At 35.7% G+C, this 18,311-nt stretch overlaps 1 protein-coding gene across 2 annotated transcripts in view; it reads right to left on the reverse strand.

The window, feature by feature from the left end:
* Nucleotides 1-18,311, reverse strand: part of LOC106663359 (B-cell receptor CD22-like) — a 569,781-nt gene that overhangs the window by 132,600 nt on the left and 418,870 nt on the right. The window contains exon 2 of one of the 2 annotated variants that reach the window (XM_014388165.2): nucleotides 15,916-16,045. In XM_014388165.2, the coding sequence (XP_014243651.1) occupies nucleotides 15,916-16,045 (130 nt within the window). Of the gene's footprint in view, nucleotides 1-48; nucleotides 124-15,915; nucleotides 16,046-18,311 lie in introns of those variants that run through there. The other variant, XM_024224807.1, reaches the window with a different exon arrangement.

Below are 18,311 nucleotides of genomic sequence, written 5' to 3' on the forward strand. Positions count from 1 at the left end.
TCATTTTTAAAACCCGACCACATCGAGCGAATGGAATCGGAATATCACCTCATACGCCATTTATTCTCCCTTTGAGGTCTTCAAGCGATAATAATTGGTGTCGTTTGACTCGAAACACGTAATTTTTCAAATCGACTCGCAGAAAGAACTCCATCGGTCTCCCACAAGCGGCGAAAAAAATCCTCTCGCATCATAGATGGTATTCCTAAAAAAGGTTAATTTATTTATAGATTTAGTTTTACAATATACAATAATATGCTTATGTACAAACAATACCTAAAAATGAATCGATTTTAAAAGTTCTTTATCATCACTAGTTTACTAGTTAATCTTATAATAACTGGTTTTTTTCTACAATGTACTTAATGTTCATCTCTGACGCTGCCTCCACGTTTTCAGTTAGTAGACCACTAGTTTCACTCGTAACATCTATGGGGAATTCTAGACCATCGGCTCACGTGGAATCCACATCAAATTAAAACTATCCAAATAGCCAAAATTGCCTGCAGAAGGTGCAGAAGGCTGTTTGCTAAAATCTGGTGATTAAACCACAAATTACTCTATGGCTTTATACCATTTATGTCATTAGATCAACGTTGACATATGGGTTGGTGGTGTGGTGGACGAAGGCAGGATAAAGCGATCAGCTTGCCTTACTGTCACTGGCACCAAGAGAACAACGCCAACTGCGAACTAAGAGGGCTTGTTAAACCTTCCACCCCTCCATATCTTAATTCAAGGAGAAGCCTGAGCACCGGCTCACAGACTCATATTGGATAACCATATGCAAATCGTCAAGTATAAGCCATGTCAACAAACCGGCACCTGAAGGAGGAGACAGGCAAATGCAATACTAGGCATGCCAATCGACGCCATCACGCTAAACTACAACTTCACCTACAAGTACGAAGTACTTATACCAGAGTGGAATGAGTAGGCCAAAGGAATACCTCTGGTAGTCAATATACTCAATCAAGATAGAGGCACGGAAACTGGATTTGTCTGGATGAATCTGAAGACCGAACTGAATTCATATTTACGTCAATACTCTATAGTTTTTCCATCTGAAATCACATTTTTCAGGAAAATCGCCTTTTTCTCTGACTTAACTTAAGGCTTTAGTCTCATACGAGAAAAAAGGCAAATAGGCTATGGAATTATGGAATCCCTGGCACAAGTCAGTGATACCAATGACCTGACTCTGGCATGAGTCCCTGGGTGTTAGCGACATAAAGACAATGGAACAGTGAACCCCGGAAACATCTCTTGTGACATCCTACAGTGTTTTAAACTGATTATAAAAAGAAAGAAGTGATCAAGAGTAAAACCGATACAACATAGTATAAACATGGTTCCAAAATCAGAGAAGGAACCGGGTTGGTCTATACAACCATGAAATATTAATATTTAAACTCGACAGGGAACTACTTAATTAAAAATCCTCATACGATCAACCAGAGATGAAAATCAATAATAAAAATATCTCGAGTGCCATGTTACAAAGGAATTTCGGGTTCAACTGGGCGACAAAATGACCAGAGAATCTGACCAGAACCTCATTAAATACAATCAATTACAAGGTCGAATATAGGATCAGCCGGGGGAATGAGAAAATGGTCTTGCTAGCTAAAAAAGGAGCCGACATGAATTGTATAAAGGTTGATTAACAACATGAAACTGGCCATTGACAGAAGCACAATAGACCTCAAGTCGCAAGGTGCAGAAAGCCTTATGGTCACCTCTTTTATTCCTACCCCTAGCCCTCACACTTAAGGATTATGTCAAGGAGGTGCCATATATATATATATATATATATATATATGTAAATTTTCTATTCGTGCCAAATATTTCATTTCTACTAGTGTTAAGTGCTGAAGGTTTACCGACAGTTAAATAAAAAGTCATATGTCAAACATAGTTTTTCCGTTGATTATACAGCTAAGCAGATATATTGAATGAATCGAAGAAAAAATAATATAAAAAGTCTGTCTGAGAGGAGAGTTTATGGTAAGGGATATTACTCGGCGGTACCTTGTGCTAATCCAAGACATGGAAATTACTCTTCATTACCAGTCGCCCCCCCAGTCCTTCTGACTCCCCTAATATCACAAGACTAGTTGTGTTAATTAGCATTACAAATGTATAAATGTGAATGTGACTCGGCAGAACAAATAGCCTGAGCCGCCCCGCCCTTGCCTAATTCATACAGAATAATACAAACGCATTCGGGCTTCATTCGGCCAATTTTATACAACTAACTGTTGTAGTGGCTCTTGAAATGGCCTCGTTAACACGGGACCTACCTCACAACTTGTTATTTCTAGTTAATTTCTCAAACGGCCGAAGTCTTTTCTTTTTGGATGGGGAGATGATCGAGATTGATAGTCAGGGTCCAATGAAATCGCACAAATCAAGGTAAAGGCAGGATGTGGCCACTTACTTCGAAAATTACTGGTAAACAACCCCATCTAGTTTGGATTGATAAGTTATTAATTGTACAGACATGTACATATATAAAAATCAATGATATTTTAAATTATTGAGAAAAAAATAATATTATTTTTATCAACATCACGCAAAATGTATATTTAAAACAATCTTTATTGATCGATTTATTTATAAACAACTGGACTGAAAAGACACAACTTTCTAGTGGTGTAGTTAAATCGTGTTCTCTCTATTTCATGGTGTCAATCCCTAAGTATAATCCTAACCCTAAACTGATCTAACCATAATTTTAACCCTATCTTACTTAATCTAACCCGAACCATACCTCCTAAAGGTAAAGTGTGTGAATATAGGAAATAGTGTAAAAAACTATTTGATTTCAAGCGGCACAAGCGGAATAATTGAACGTTTAAAGAGTTCCAATTATTTATTCACTCTAACTTTCACATTTTGTCGAATCGATATTTTGAATTGAATTGAATCAATACACAAATTTTCTATAATTAAGTATATGAAGTGTAAATCATTAAAACTGAATGTGTAATCAAAAATAAAATTTTAAATTTTTGTTATCTGAAATCGAAGAAAACGAAAGTATATTCATCCCTTCCAGGGTTTATTGGCGCGAGCAAGAAAAATGCAACTCTGACATCAACCTAGCCTAATCCTATCAAACTTTACCATTCCTAACCTAATTTGGTAATTCCTAACCTAGCTTTAGCATGCCTTACCTAGCCTAACTGAACTCAACCTAATTCTAAGCTAACTTTTCCTAAATTTATCAGTCTTAACCAACTTATCTAATCGTAGCTTAACTCCAATCAACTTACCTTTCACAAAACCGAAACAAAACCGTAACCTAACCCTAACGTAACACTATCCAAAGACCCTACACAACTCTTCCTAACTTTATCATTTTAACACCGACGAACCTAATACAATCTAACTCTAATCCAACCCTAACCATAACCAAGAACTGTTTAAAGAGATTTTAGATGCATTCACTGACTATTTTTGATGCAATTTTTTACATGCTAATGCTTTAACAGCTGTTTTTTTGCCAGCGTCTTTTAAAATTTTCTAAGGCAAAAGTGGCATTTATTTAAGCTTGAAAGACCAACCGCACTTACAACTATTGAATGTGTTGTTTTCATTGCTCCTGTAGCTTCTTTTTAGCATTGACTCGATCAATCTGCAGCTGGTTTTGTCAGTTCCTCGCTGATGTAGCTGAGTGTTGTGACCATATATATAACATATATAACCAATGGGACATTTTCGGTTTTATGTCCAAGATTTGCCAAAGATTGTCCCTTGTTCCTTGAATTTCAACTGCAGCATTTCACTATAGACCCATAGGCCTTGTATTTCTATCTTTCTTTCCTTTATAAATTCAATTAGTTTTGTTTTTGAGGGGTTTGCTTTAAATCCTCGTTGTGGGCACCATTGCTCTACCATGCTTAGTGCTCTGTGGATGAGCTCTTTTAATGTTGAGGCGAATTTTCCTCTGACTAATATAACAATGTCATCTGCATAGCTTTGAGTATAAATTCCGCTTTCATTTAGTTTGCTTAGGTCGTCCAATACGATGTTCCACAACATGCAGACATCCTCTCGCCACCATTGCTTCTACTATTTCGTAGACTTTCCAGTTTTCTTCTTTTTAGCATTGACTCTATCCATCTGCAGCAGTTTTTTTTTCAACTTTGGCAGTTATCGCTGATGTAACTGAATGATGTGACCATCGCTTGAAAAAGAGTGATATCAAATGCTCCTTCAATGTCCAAGAAAATTATTAATGCTCTTTCTTGATTTTTCAGTGAAACTATTTGGATGACTACACAAAAAAGTTACAAGTGAAAATGTTCCTATTCGTTATTTTGGTCCTAGATTTTCAAATTAAAGTTAAACAATAATTCATATGGGTTAAAATAAAGATGAGTTGAACCCGTGAAAGTAAAAATCCGAATTGTTTGTTATATTTAAAGGATTTCCAAACTTTCTTGAGAATCGCTAACTTCGCCCCCTTTCAATTTTTAAAGAACGGTTGATATTGAAAAACTTCTGACCCTTTCTCAATGAGGGGTTCCATTTGGTTTATTTCCTTATGTTTAAAGTGCGTATTAAGTTTTTCATCTTGGCAGGTGGCATCTACTGGCGTGGTTTTTCTTTCCCCTCTGATCAAACCATGCCATATCTCGGCGTTTTTCTTTAAAGATATCATTTCAAAATGTTGCAACTGTTAATTGTGTGTATGAACAACATTTGTGTGTGTAAACACGACAATTGTGAGGCATCAAAGTGAAAAAGTAACTTGAACAAATTGCTTTTCCATTGTCGTGCCCATCGCTTCGAAATTTTCACGAAGCATACAAAAATCCCATTTTCTAATATAAGACTTTTTGTCAAACTTATATGATTTGAAAACCCCCACATAGCATCGTCGTTTCAGACCGCAAAAATATATTTCATGATTTGAATGTTTGATACTTGAAATGCACTGTTTTGTCCGTACTCTTCGAACAAGCTAATTTTTTGATGGGACGCAGCTAAGAATTGCATTTTGCAATGTTTACTTATGCCATTTCCTATTTTACTTAAAAAGGTAAAAATTATTGTGTTGATTATTATTGCCACCTATTTTATTACCAATCCTAACCCAACTTAACCTAACTCGATATAGCACTAATCTCACTCCAAACTAACTCTAAATTTACACTAACCTTATCCAAATCTGACCCTAACCTAACACATGCGCACATATCCACCATAAAAACCTATCCAACTTTTCCTTCGAGGATAAATAGCAATTTTCTTCTCTTCGTCATGCGTAACGTAAAAATGTGTTGGTATTTTCCTGAATGCCAGTGATTCTTGAGTTTTACCTTATTTAGCTGGGTTCATAAACTGTCTGAAACCTCTAGATTTAATCTATTTATCGTTTTGCTTTGCATGGTACTTTCTGAGGTAGATAATCTCTGTATGATCTTATTATCCCAATTATCGTTTCTGGGTACTAGTCTTGTATATCCTATGTTCAATTTGTCAGCTCGTTCATTACCGAAGGATTTTGGATATGCCATATAGTTAAGGTGTGATATCTTTATGTGTGAATTCTTTTAGGTCTATTAACTAACATGTAAGAATTTTTTTGTCAGTGTAACATTTTTTAAGAACAAGAAGGTTGACTGTCATTAATGCAATTATTTCCCTTGGTTTGCTTATTACCCTAAGTACTGTTTCTTTTGTTGCTTAGCAAATCTATATGGGTTGCTGTTTCGTCCTCATTGCATAACCTACAAATGGTGATGTCATACAATATACCCACCCAATTGGTGAGGGGGTTTTCGTAGGTACTGTATCGAGCTTTATCACTGCTGTGAGTTCGACCCTGTTTAGCTGGGTTTTTTAACTGTGAGTTTACTATGGCACCGCTGTAATTCGTTCATTTATCCTTTTTCATTGTGTGATATATTCTTAGATAGATGATGTTTGATAGAGATACTACGGCTACTTGTCTATTTGTTCATTACCAAAAATCCTTAACTCTGCGTATTCTGCTCTAAGTTGACTTCACTCACTTCATACATCAGGGATTTTTACGATCTTTGTGTTAACCCTGTTAACTGTTAGTCCATGTGAGATCGAGAAAAATGATGACGTAGACTTGTAAGAATCGACTCGTTAACATTGCTCGATCTTACCGGGTAGGGCCAACGTTAGTTGTTAGGCCGAAAATGTAGTCACATTGCTATCCGTTAGGGCGTAGGTAACCAACATGGCAGCCATGAATTTAACAGCTGTGTTTTGTTTACCCGTATTTTAATTCTTAAATATGCATTATTTAAATCAGTGTAATACATTTCTTTTGTTAATTTCTGATTTGTCCTTATACTCTCATTCATAATAGATACTTACCATATCCTATAAAGTAGTAGACCGTTAGAAGTTACGATAAAAGTTAGGTATGTCGGCAGGAATTGAAGCGTGTCATTTTTATTAGTTTTCGGATGCATACATAGCATTATGAATGCAAGACTTATTTTTATTTTTACTAACTACTGGCATGTTATTTAGAATTTAACACAAAACAAAACTACAACAAACACAAGACTTCTGGGACTTTTATGCTTTATTTTTGGTTCTAGTAGCCTCGCGCAGAATTTCGGAAAAATTAACATTTAACATGCTAAGAAAAAAAGAGGGCGTTCACAATCTTACTGGACATTTCTCTATTCGAGTTAACATCTAACAAAAATCATGAATACCCCTACAGTACAACATTAATATGTAACATTTATTTTTCGCAATAATTAATATACATCTTTTTAACTGGATTAATAACAAAAACAATGAACTCGAACAAGTCGTGAAGTACACGGAGATGAAATAACGTACATTTTCAGAGATCGGGGCGAATGTAAATCCCCTCTATTTGTCGGAACAAAGACATACGTGTATTGACTCTCACTTGTAAGCTGGAAGGCCTAAGCTTTTGAAATTCACTCACTTAATTTCAAAGAATCATTAACGATCAACCGAGTCTTATTTAAAATTATAAACTAGTCATTCGTTCAATATTTTCTTTCGTTCGAAATAGAAGCTCATAGAATCGATGTGTGAACCAACTGGCAAATGAAATTACGAGCTGTTTTTTTCGCCGGTGTTCAGCTAGAACTGCCTCTAGTTCTCACAATAAATTCTAATCGTTCCAAACCTACGTTTATAAAATAATTCCTAGAGAATTTTTGCCTAAATACGACAGAGATTGTTTTTTTAAATCCAACCTCGTTAACAGAAGTTCTCTCGAGACCTAAAAATGTAGGGCGTTCGTCAAAAGTTGGGTCACCGGTAATTGAATGAAAGGGACAATTACCGAAAAAGCATTCTGCCAAGCCATAATTGTGGAATGTCACTCAAACTTTCCACCTAGGCGAGATGTTTTCTTGAGTTTAAATAATTGAAGGGAACCAGAGTTGAAGGCTATGGTGCAAAAAAGGCCAATGGCAAGTATACTAAATAGAAATATTAAATTAATTTGGTTTAATATAAATTAAAATAGATCAATGGTTTCATTAAAAAAATCCATTGTCGTAAAAAAATACCATATATTTTAGACCTTTTTTATAATGAAGCGATGCGAGGATAGACGAAAATCCTGCCTAAAGCCAAGGGGGGGAATTTTCAATTTTTTTAAACTTCCCAGTGTCTTTTCGTGGTTTACACATTTTTTACGAGTTTGCCTATCTTATAGGATCATTGGAAAGAGGATAGTTGTGAGACGGGCTGAAAGTTGAACCGACATTTCCATCTTAGAAACGATTTCAATCTACGTCTCCCTCGTGGTAAAATAACTGAAGAACCTACAAATGGGGGGGGGGGATTCATCGTTGAATTTAACCAATCGGTGTTCAACCAACTTGATTTCCATGAGTGGTATGTAGCTATTTAGAAAAAAATATTACAGATGCTCCTAGGTATTGAAGGTAGCTTGGATCGGATTTGACGAAATATGTTTTAAGTCCTGATCCTTCGTTCCTACCTCACAGGACAGTTCCTGCGAATTCGCCAATTGTCGGGAGTGCCACAGAGCAGTTGACTAGCTCCATTCATCTTCTGTAAACGACACAGCCACACTTTTTTCAGACCCGGATACTGCATTGCTGCGGATGGGCTCATGACATACGTCCAACAAATAGACGAATGGAGCAAACTTTGGAGGATAAAAATCAATGAAAACAAATGTGCCCCATGTTACATTTATCCTTCGAAGCAAATCCCCTCACGCAATATTCCTCACAAACATTCCTATCTCTAAAACTTATCTTGACTCACTCCTAGCTTGGTACATAGAAATAAAAAGATAGGGAATTAACAGGCGCTTTGGATTTCTCTATAAACTCCTTCGATGCAAATCTGCGTCGATATGAAGAGAACCACTCGACAAAATACTACTGTCACCAATTTGGACATATGGATGAGAACTTGGGGCACCGCTAAACCTAACAATGACCAACGGCTTTTAGTCCAACCTACCTAAAATCCTCTGAATTATAGTCAACCACCTTCCAAAAAATTTTCTGAGTGCGAAGGTAAACTCACCCGTACAAACTAGCCCAGTCCATGTCCAACATAATCCATCCCTACAATCCCGTCAGACGACTAACGCGGATATGGCCCCGTAACTCCTCTTCAAGGACTAGCCCTGGTGTAAAGTTGGAAGAACAACAAGGGTTGCTAACTCGCCTCAAGACTTAAATCCATAAAATTACAAAAATGTATTATTTTTTACAGACGGTAATAAATATTTTATTAGGAAAAAATAGGTTATAAGGATGATGTTAAGATATTTGGGTTGGTCAGCAGTATAAATAGGAGGGAACGAAGAATGCTCGCTTGTGGGAATCCTGCATCGTTTTTGTCTGTGAGATCTCATTCTTTCACTTTAGTTTGAAGGAACAAACAATTACATAGGATTTTAGGATTAGGCTTAATAAGTAGAAAATTGTTTAGTTTGATAAAACTCTTGAATCCAAGACGTGCCAAAAGCTCCGGTTCTGCATGAGAAAGCACTCTTGCTAAATCGTAAAATGACAAAGAAGGCAGGGGAATTGTTGGGAACGAGTAATTATAGGTAAATATAGGATAAACATATTAAAAGAACGTCTTTCAAGGGTTTTAGACATTATTGAAAGCTGATAGAGGATAAGATTAGACATTTTCTAGGGTTTAGATATGACAGTTAATGTGGAATATTATCGTAGTAGAGGAAAGTGAAAGGTTCGTAGGATGAATTGTAAATTATAGTCAAACTCGTTATAGCCATGTATTGTTGAAGTTATACGATATGATTCGAGGATATTCTGCTTGTGAATATAGGACTTTACTTCATATAGCTTGATAAGAGGATGAGACAAACAATAGAATACGATTGATCTTACATGTTGAATTAAATGTTAATAATTTTATTAAACTAAATTTATAGTGGTGGTGTTTCTTAGACAAAGTGACATTATCCTTTTTTATGCCTAAAATAAAATTAAAGGGTTAATTATGAACGCTGTTCTTGTTCATGTTTCCATCTGTGTCTCATTTTTCATTGTCAATTATAATGTCTTTTGTTTAGATTTCATTAAAGGAACATCAAATTGGGCAGGATTTTTTATCATTTCCACCTGACATTTCTTGTTAAGAGTGTGCAAAAATATATCTTTCAGTTTATTTTATATTTTTATATATATTTATATTATTAATGCTAATATCAATGACAAAGATTATTTCGTATTTACATATGATTCACTCAATCACCCTTTATAACTATTATATATAAAAAGAAACATAAATACTGTCTCTCAACAAAGCTGGCCAAACATTCGCCGTCCGATCCACTGAAAACGAGTTTCCCTCGGCCCTGTGTTTACTGTTCCATTAATGTGGGACCTTGGTTCGTCAGGAGTATTTTTTTTTCTCCGAAAAACCCTGGACCCTCGAGCAATGTGAAAGTGCACAACAGTGACGAGGCCAGTTCACGACATTCCCTACAGAATGTAGTTCGAAGGTTCAAATCTAAAATAATTGACTATAATTAAGCCATCTTTCTACCAGGGTTATGTATTTTGAATTGTTCAGTTTCCTATGAACGTTATTGTACACTTTGAATAATATTTGTTCAACGTAGCAGCCACGTTTGGCTACGATCACTATTTGCACCGTTATTCGTATTGTCAATAATGCAAATACTTATTGTTCTCATAGTGTTTTAACTAGGACAATTCAATTTATCAAATGTAAACCAAGTTATGATTATCTAGTCAAAAGTTAATACATCATGGGATTTGCAGATTGTAAAGTTGTCACAGAGCGGTGAGCGATACGTGATCTGAATATTACAGGCTGGATGTATATTTTCTTAGTTTCTATTTTTACTAAAAATCCTTTTTGTGATAAATTCCACCCCACTAGTTTTCCTGCTTGACATTGCCAGCTATTTTCGGGTAAAACCAATTGTGATATTCCCAATTTTTTATTTCATCATAAACAAGAACAGTCTTTTCAAAGTAAACGAGAATTTAAGACTCAAAATTTAAGATTTTGCCTTAAATAAACGATGTGCTTAAAACGATCATTCGTCACAGTTCTACTAAATCCGATTAACTTTTCTTTAATTATATGAAAATGTATATAAGTAAATATAATTGTGTATATAAGTAAAAGTAAATATTTCTTACAAAGTTTTTATTGATATAAAGAATTTCCCGAATTTCTATAAATATTAACTTTTGCCTTAATATCAGGATGTTATATCAAAATTTGGAAAAAAACTTAACGGACAAAAAGTTGTATTTTTTATTTTTTTTTTGTATTTCTCATTCAACTAACACGATTTTTCCACAGAATAAAAACGTTTCCATACGATTTCCGGATTTAGAAGTGGTTGAAATAATTTTATAACATTTATATTTAGTGGTCTATTGACCAAATTACTTCTTTCAATTAATTAACCTTATTATGTACGGTTTTTGGTTGAAATGAAAAAGCTAGTGCCACCGGCCGGATTCGAACCTACGACCTTCGGCTCAATACGCCGCTTCTCTACCACTTGAGCTATCGTGACTTCGATCCACTCGGATACCAACACCGCCATCTCAACCTATAGCCTTTCGAATTTTGCCTCCTTTTTGCCATTTTTACAGAAGTACGGGCAGTCGAGGATCTTCCTAGCGAAGGGTGCCCCGGCTTGGTCAAGAACCCGAAAGCGTAACGAGGGTAAGCTGCTCTCTCCGATGTTCGGAGGCAAGACCTCCAGCTCGCAGCACAGACTGGCCAAGAGGCTGGTCCTGAACGTTTTCGAGATCGCTTTGAGACCTGATAGTAGAGCTTATCTGGTAGATCTTCGAACAAAGCAGCTAGTCAAACATTTTTAACAGGGTCACTCTGTGCGCTCCCCATCTAAACTGACCAACAAATTTCAACAGCGCGAGGGTTTTTCTGCTCTGGATACTGGCAGCGTCTGTGTGTGCCTGCCATCTCAACTTCTCATCAACCAGTAGGCTGAGAAACCAATCGGTTCGACGTACCGCACAAGTGTGCCACGCAGCCACAGTTGAGAGGGGCTATGGTCCCTCCTCAATCTGCAAAAGCAGGCACACAACGTTTCCGGTATGCGATGCATCTGAGTCCTAATTTGGGCCCTACAAAAGTTAGGCACAAGCTCCCTTCCTCCGCCGGTTCCTTGCAGCGTTAATTTTTGGCGCTTCCAGGTTAGCCCTCGCCGAGGCGTCCGGTCTGTACTCTTGGGAAGGGCATGAGGTTTGTTTTCTTGCTTGTAAGCCTGACTCGGAACATACGGTTCTCCAAGAAACTCCGGAGAAACCTGACAAATTATCTTATTATGTTTTTTTATTAGGTTCCAAGGAAAAATAAATAAATAGAAAAATAAACATAATAATAGTTTTATTAGTTAACTACAACATAATCGCGAGGTGATAGGACAGCCTCCCTGGTGGCTATGTTGTATGGATTTTGTTGTTCATCAAAGTTTATAGTTGCAAGACATTTTGGTGTTAATCAATTTAGTTGATTATTACTTTAATTTAAAAGGTTTGTTTGTGTGTAGATAGAACTAATTGTAGAAAATTAACGTATGAAAAAGCACTTTGTGTAATTTTGTTTTTAACTTTAAAGAAGTTGAAAAAAAATTTTTTGTCGCGAGTGAAGTACCGACCACCGTCGAGCACATTTTTAACGCGGTATAAATAAAATGATCTTATTATGGAGTCGCATAAGGCTTAAAAGCGAGAGCAACAGTTTCAGACCATATTTCGTTTTTTGCTGACATATTATATGCAGCATTAATAACAAGAAAAAGCACTCCCGGGCCCAGGCGTAATCTCCCTTTTAAATAAAATCCCCGGAAATTAAATGCCATTACGATGAAATAAAAGAAAAGGCGTTTAGAGAGGCAATAGAAATATTTTATTTGAATAATTTTCCTAATCGTTAATTGTAGACTTGAAGGCCGTATTGCTACTTAATTAACAAAAGTCAATACTTTATTGTTGGACGATTTATGGTATGCGATGTTGTTAGCAAAGTACACGGTTTGAGGGAATTCCTAATTGTTTTGCGAATCGTTCATTCCCTAACCAAGGACCTGGCCTTCGCTATTTGACTTGCTAATATCTTCTCCTTCCCACTACGAATAACCTTATAACATCAGAACCCTGAATATATTCCTGACCACTGCTTCCTCGCCACAAATCTCACTCTTCACCTTATTTACAGGACTTTTATTAAATTTTTCAAATATTAAATTGAGATAAATGCCCATTTCATGCATAGATTCCCTCCCGGACCCTAAAAACATTTTCCCATGATTTTATAACGGCTTGAAATTTATAGAGACTACAGATCATTATTATACCCATAGTTAGTTTAAAATATTTTTCTTTGACTTCTCGTAGTGTGCACCATTCATAACACCCTAATAAATACGCTTATGGATAAATTTGTCCACTCACTTTTCATAGTTTGAAATGAAATAAATGATCTTTTTTTCTTTACGTGATTTAATCTTTTGGAAAAAAAACAGGAGTTATTATTGCAAACACACAATGGACACTGACAGTGGACACTGTTTGGGTGAGGGTTATAGTAGTGTTAAATTAGGAGTAGGTTAGGTTAGAAATGGCCATATAGGATTACGTTAGGGTTTTGTAGCATTAGGGACGATTTAGGATAGTTTGGAAATGGTAAAGTTAGATTGGATTAGGTTTAGGTTGAGCTGTGTTAGGTTAGATTAGAAATAGAGTTACGTTAGAGTTTGTTTTGGATTAGGGACGGTTTAGGTTAACTATGAATGATAATATGAATATGTGGTATAAAATTGGTTAAATAGAAGTGGTATTGTAGATAGGCCTAGGTAAGGATTAGTAAGCTTTGGTAGGATTATGTTGGGTTGAAATTGTAACGTTGCGTTAGGTTAAGTGTTGGTTGAGTTTGGTTAGGGACCCGTTAATTTAGGGTAGTAATACTAGTGTTTGGTTTGGTTAAGTTAAGGTTAGCGACGTGATAGATTTAGGATAAGATGATAGAGTTAGGTTGGGTTGATTTAGGGTTAGGGGCGGGTTAGATTAAGATAAGGACGGTAATGTTAGGTGAGGAAACGAGCTAGTTGAAGATTAGATAGGATTATTTGTGATAAGTATATAAACTGCGCAAAAATGAATAGGGATATTTGTAATTTATTCTTATTCTATTAATTTTAATATTATGTTATTGTTAGGTTGATAAACAAAATAGAAAATAGAAACCAAAAACAAAAAATTATTAAATCTCGTTTTTAATATTGGCTTTACTTAAGAATAGAAAACATGAAGATTATGCCATTATTATCTTGTACTTCATTCAGGATCTGGTGGGCACTATGGAAAGGGTTCCGCCGACTGCGGTGACTCATTCTCACAATAATATTGCAAACTTCTGGTTCAATATGGTGTCTTTTTATGGTTATAGAGAACAACTGGATTAAATGGAGAAAAGACGAGAAAAGGTGTTTGTTTAGAAAACGACTAATCTTCTTGTTTACTTTTGTATGTTTTTTTCCGAGAGGTCGCAACAGCAGAGGTCATATCAACCCTCAGGGTGCAGGTGTTCTTTAAAAAAAAAAATCCCATTTGTAATTAATTTCGGGTTCCAATGCAGGGCCGCTGGATTCGAACACGGGACCTTTACTTTACAGTGATGAGCGCCGTGTGAACGCGTAAACCGTTTCGGCCACCGACGCCCCACTCATGTTTACTATTCTCAAGTAAATCCGTTATTAAAAATGAGGATTAACAATTTTTAATTTGTGGTTTGTATTTTCGATTTTGTTTTATCAACCTAACAATAACATATCGGTTAATTTAATTAAAATTAATCGACTAAGAATAAATTACAAAAATTTGTATTCACCTGTACGCAGTTTATTTTAAAATTAAAAGTTTTAAATTAACTTTAAAAAATAATGGTTTTTTTATTACTAGCACATGCATTCATGCACTTGCATCCCGACAAGTCTAAACCGTTTAAATAGTTAGATATTTTAGTCTGTAATGTGCGGTGGCCCTAAGGGACGGGTAGGTTTAAGTTAGGAATGTAATATTAGGTAGGGTAAAATACAGGTTTAGATTATGCCAGGGGTTTTATTTTTCTTTTGTTTTTTCTTTAGTTGATGTAATTTGGTTTAATTTTGGCTTGATGTTCATGTTAAGAAATGGGAATATATTCTGCAAGATTTTGTGAATTTTTTTTTTCCCGAACAATACAAAGACGTTTAAATCATTTGATTCTTCCATAATGAGGAAATGCTCTATTCTGAACACAAAGAAACTTGATTTCCTTGATCTTCCCTTTTAAATATTTATGTAAATTCATTAATAATTTATAATTTGATGAAATTTCGTTTTTCAACGATTAGTTTTTAAAACTTAGACTAGTTTTTAGACAGCCAAATCGACTCCACAATTCTAAGCAATGAAAGGTCTAGATTTAGTTTTGTATCAAATCGAGCAATATATGAGCAGGTATGGGCAGCTCATGGGCAAATGACCGATTCTGAATAATATGAGATTGATCATCCATATAAAAAATCAGATCATTTATGGCCGCAAAATTAATATTACATTATTAAACGGCGAATTTCATTTTTTTATAACTTCTTTCTACGTTGAATATTGGAGTCTATTTATAGTCCAAGTCTTTCCAGGTTAAATCAATGCGAAGGTAAACTGAAACTGCATGCTCGAGTCTTCCGACTGTCATCCGTTACGACTGGTAACCAAAAACCAAAGGCTTTCTAATTAATTAGAGACTAAGTTCAAACTAACGGATTCCTTTGTCAAATATACACTTAAGGTTAGTGTTTTTTTTCCGAGTTAGGTTGTGTTTTGTAAGCAAAAATAAATTTATTTTACGGAGAAGAATGGTCGTGATTCTCTCATTTCCTGCCTTATATTTTTAATAAATAAAATTATTTTTGACGGAAGAGAGATACAGAGAAGGCAATGTACGTAAAAGCTATACGAAATGTGTACCATTTTCTAACTAAAACACGGGGTATAAATACAAAAAATTTTTACTGGATATAACAACGATTAGAATTCTGGACAATTGCATAATGTGGTGGCAAAAACTAGAGACGGGAAGAACCTGTTTTTAAGGATCGGATCAATATCGCACACTCGGAGAATTGACTCAGCTATTTTTCGTGTCACACCACTCGCACTCACCAAATTTATATTACCGGTAACTCCGTGAGTAACACACTAACATCAATCTGGGGTATGGGTATAAAGAAGAGTCAAGCCCACTACGGGCCAACTTGTTAGGTGGTAGCTGAAGTAAGGGAGGCTATCATCATCAATGACCCCCAGGAAAAAATCGCTTAGATTCCCTCTCTCGATTATTATTGTAATTTATTTTAATTACCTGTAAATTGGCTTCACGTCGTTTTTGTACCAAACCACTAGAAGAACGCTGTCGTTGACCAAGGGCGGTTTGATGTCGCAGGGAAGATGCGCAGTCCCTTTAGTGACGGATTGAACCTCGAGAACAGGGCCTGAAAAACCAAAAATAACTATGACGATGTTAATTTATTCAAATATATAGATTTTTAAAACTAAAAGTTACAATTTAAGATCTAAAGTTATTTAACCGTCAACTACAACACAACTAGAAAGAAACCGTCCGCCAGAAGAACAATACGTAAATCAAAAGGAGTAAAATCAAGAACCAGAACGGTTGTAATAAGACGTAAGATATTTGACTCATTAATTCGGTGGACTAAAGTTCAAGAAAATCAACCTAATTGAAAATTAGGTAGCAAAGATTCAAGAAAATTACATGGGCAATGATAACAACCCCAACAGCTGCATTTCAAACACTATGAAATCCCAATGAGAAACATAAATACAAAGAGAAGCTGGTACAAGCTCATACAGACTTCAAACATTGGTCATACAACAATAACAAATAAAACCTCAATAAAAATAATAACATTTTGTATTTACGAACTATCTATACGACCGCCGAAATAACAATAATAACGAATGAATAGATGGGGCTTCCAAAATTTCCGCACCAACCTCTCCTCTACTAACTCTACTGTTTAACTCGAAACTTGCCCAAGCCGCCTCCAATCTCCAGGAACGTTTTGAGTCAGGACAAATTTTCCCAATTTAACAGACATTTAGGCAAGGTAAAATTAAACAAACTGACGAATTCCAACACAAAACTGAACCCATAAAAACTAACCAGACAACTACGAAGAGTTGTAGGACCGAAATACGTTTTTTTCCACAACGTCTCAATATGTGCTCAAAATATATAAACGTACATCCGGGAGTGTAGTTGGATGGCTTTATTTTTTTCCCCCGGGGACGGTTATCGACCCTTCGACTCCTCTTCGCCCTCATCTATACTGGCAAACTCACTGCTACCATTAGACAGTTAAATTCAGAGGAGAGGACTATCAACCGGTCACTGGTATCTGAGAGAACACGTTCACAACTTGGGCATATTCAGTGACGACTCCATGCAATGAAGATGAAGAAACAACCACCTATATCATCTTCAATTACAAAGCAACCACCCAATGGAGACATAACCTGAGATGCAAAGAAAACCCAGGAATTGTGTCAACGATAGTCATTGACCTAGAACTTATTAGGTGAAAGATCGACTCGATTGTACTGAATTAAGGAACTAGGAAAATGCAACAAGCCAGAAAGGTACAGTGCCTGGGGAACAAAAACGCCCACTTCCTCGTATCCATCATCATCATCCTCGCCCATTAAAACTTCACAAGCGTGTATTACTTATTTACTGAACGTGTTTCTTAGTCTCAACAGCCCTATTTTTATTAAATGACCTCAACAAAACATTCTGAAATATATGTTTCACCTTTCATCAAAATTTCATTAATGTCGAATCGAAATTATTTTAGATTTTTAATGAAAGATTAGTTCATAGAATATATAGTTACTGTTGAATAAAAGAAGGTAAAATGTTTCAAAAAGCTAATTGCCCATTTTGATTAATTCCAGTGGGATTACTTAAGAATTGATTTTATTAATATCAGCTGTGAGTGACCTAACCTGCTAACGCTAATAGTTCCTAGCCTACCCTAACCAAATCCATATACACTCACCCATAACGGGAAGTAGATGACGCGGAAATGATAACGTAAACAAATTTGTCTATCCAACGTACACACGTATACGTTAAAACAACTATTAAATTATTATTATTATTTTTAATAAAAAAAAAGGTTTTTAACCTACATTTTAACCTATTTCCCTCAGTAATTACGCTAAACAACACCCGAATATACTAATTGCGTTGTTATTATTAGCCTGTTGCTCAAATTGTCAATTATTTTATGGATGTTATTATATTAGAGGAATTCCCATAAATACTCTCTTATTATAAATCCCCCGTATTTTGCAAAATTCACTCCGTTGTAACGAACACGCCCGATTCGGTTGAAACACAAATAGTCGCGTCTTAAAAATCCGCCTTTAGTCAAGAATTGAAAACGTACACCTGCAAATGAGCTAACGAAAGAACGAGTGGAAATTGCAAATAAGAGGGAAGTTCTTTGTAGGAGTTTTGAACTGAAGTTTGTACGCCGTGTCCTGGTACCCGTTTCACCTTCTCTTGCTCAAATCCTTTGGTTACACTAAACGAACCCGTCTAATTTAATTAAATGACGTTATTTTAAAAGTTAATATTTGGTTGAAGTACCTTACAGTTCGTGCTACGATGTGAGATTTACATACGGTTGTTACACGTGTTGGACGTAATTCAAAGTATTTTCTCCATTT

This window comes from Cimex lectularius, unplaced genomic scaffold (assembly GCF_000648675.2).
Source record: "Cimex lectularius strain Harlan isolate CLEC.00 unplaced genomic scaffold, Clec_2.1 scaffold78, whole genome shotgun sequence".
In the NCBI taxonomy this organism is placed as follows: Eukaryota; Metazoa; Arthropoda; class Insecta; order Hemiptera; family Cimicidae; genus Cimex; species Cimex lectularius.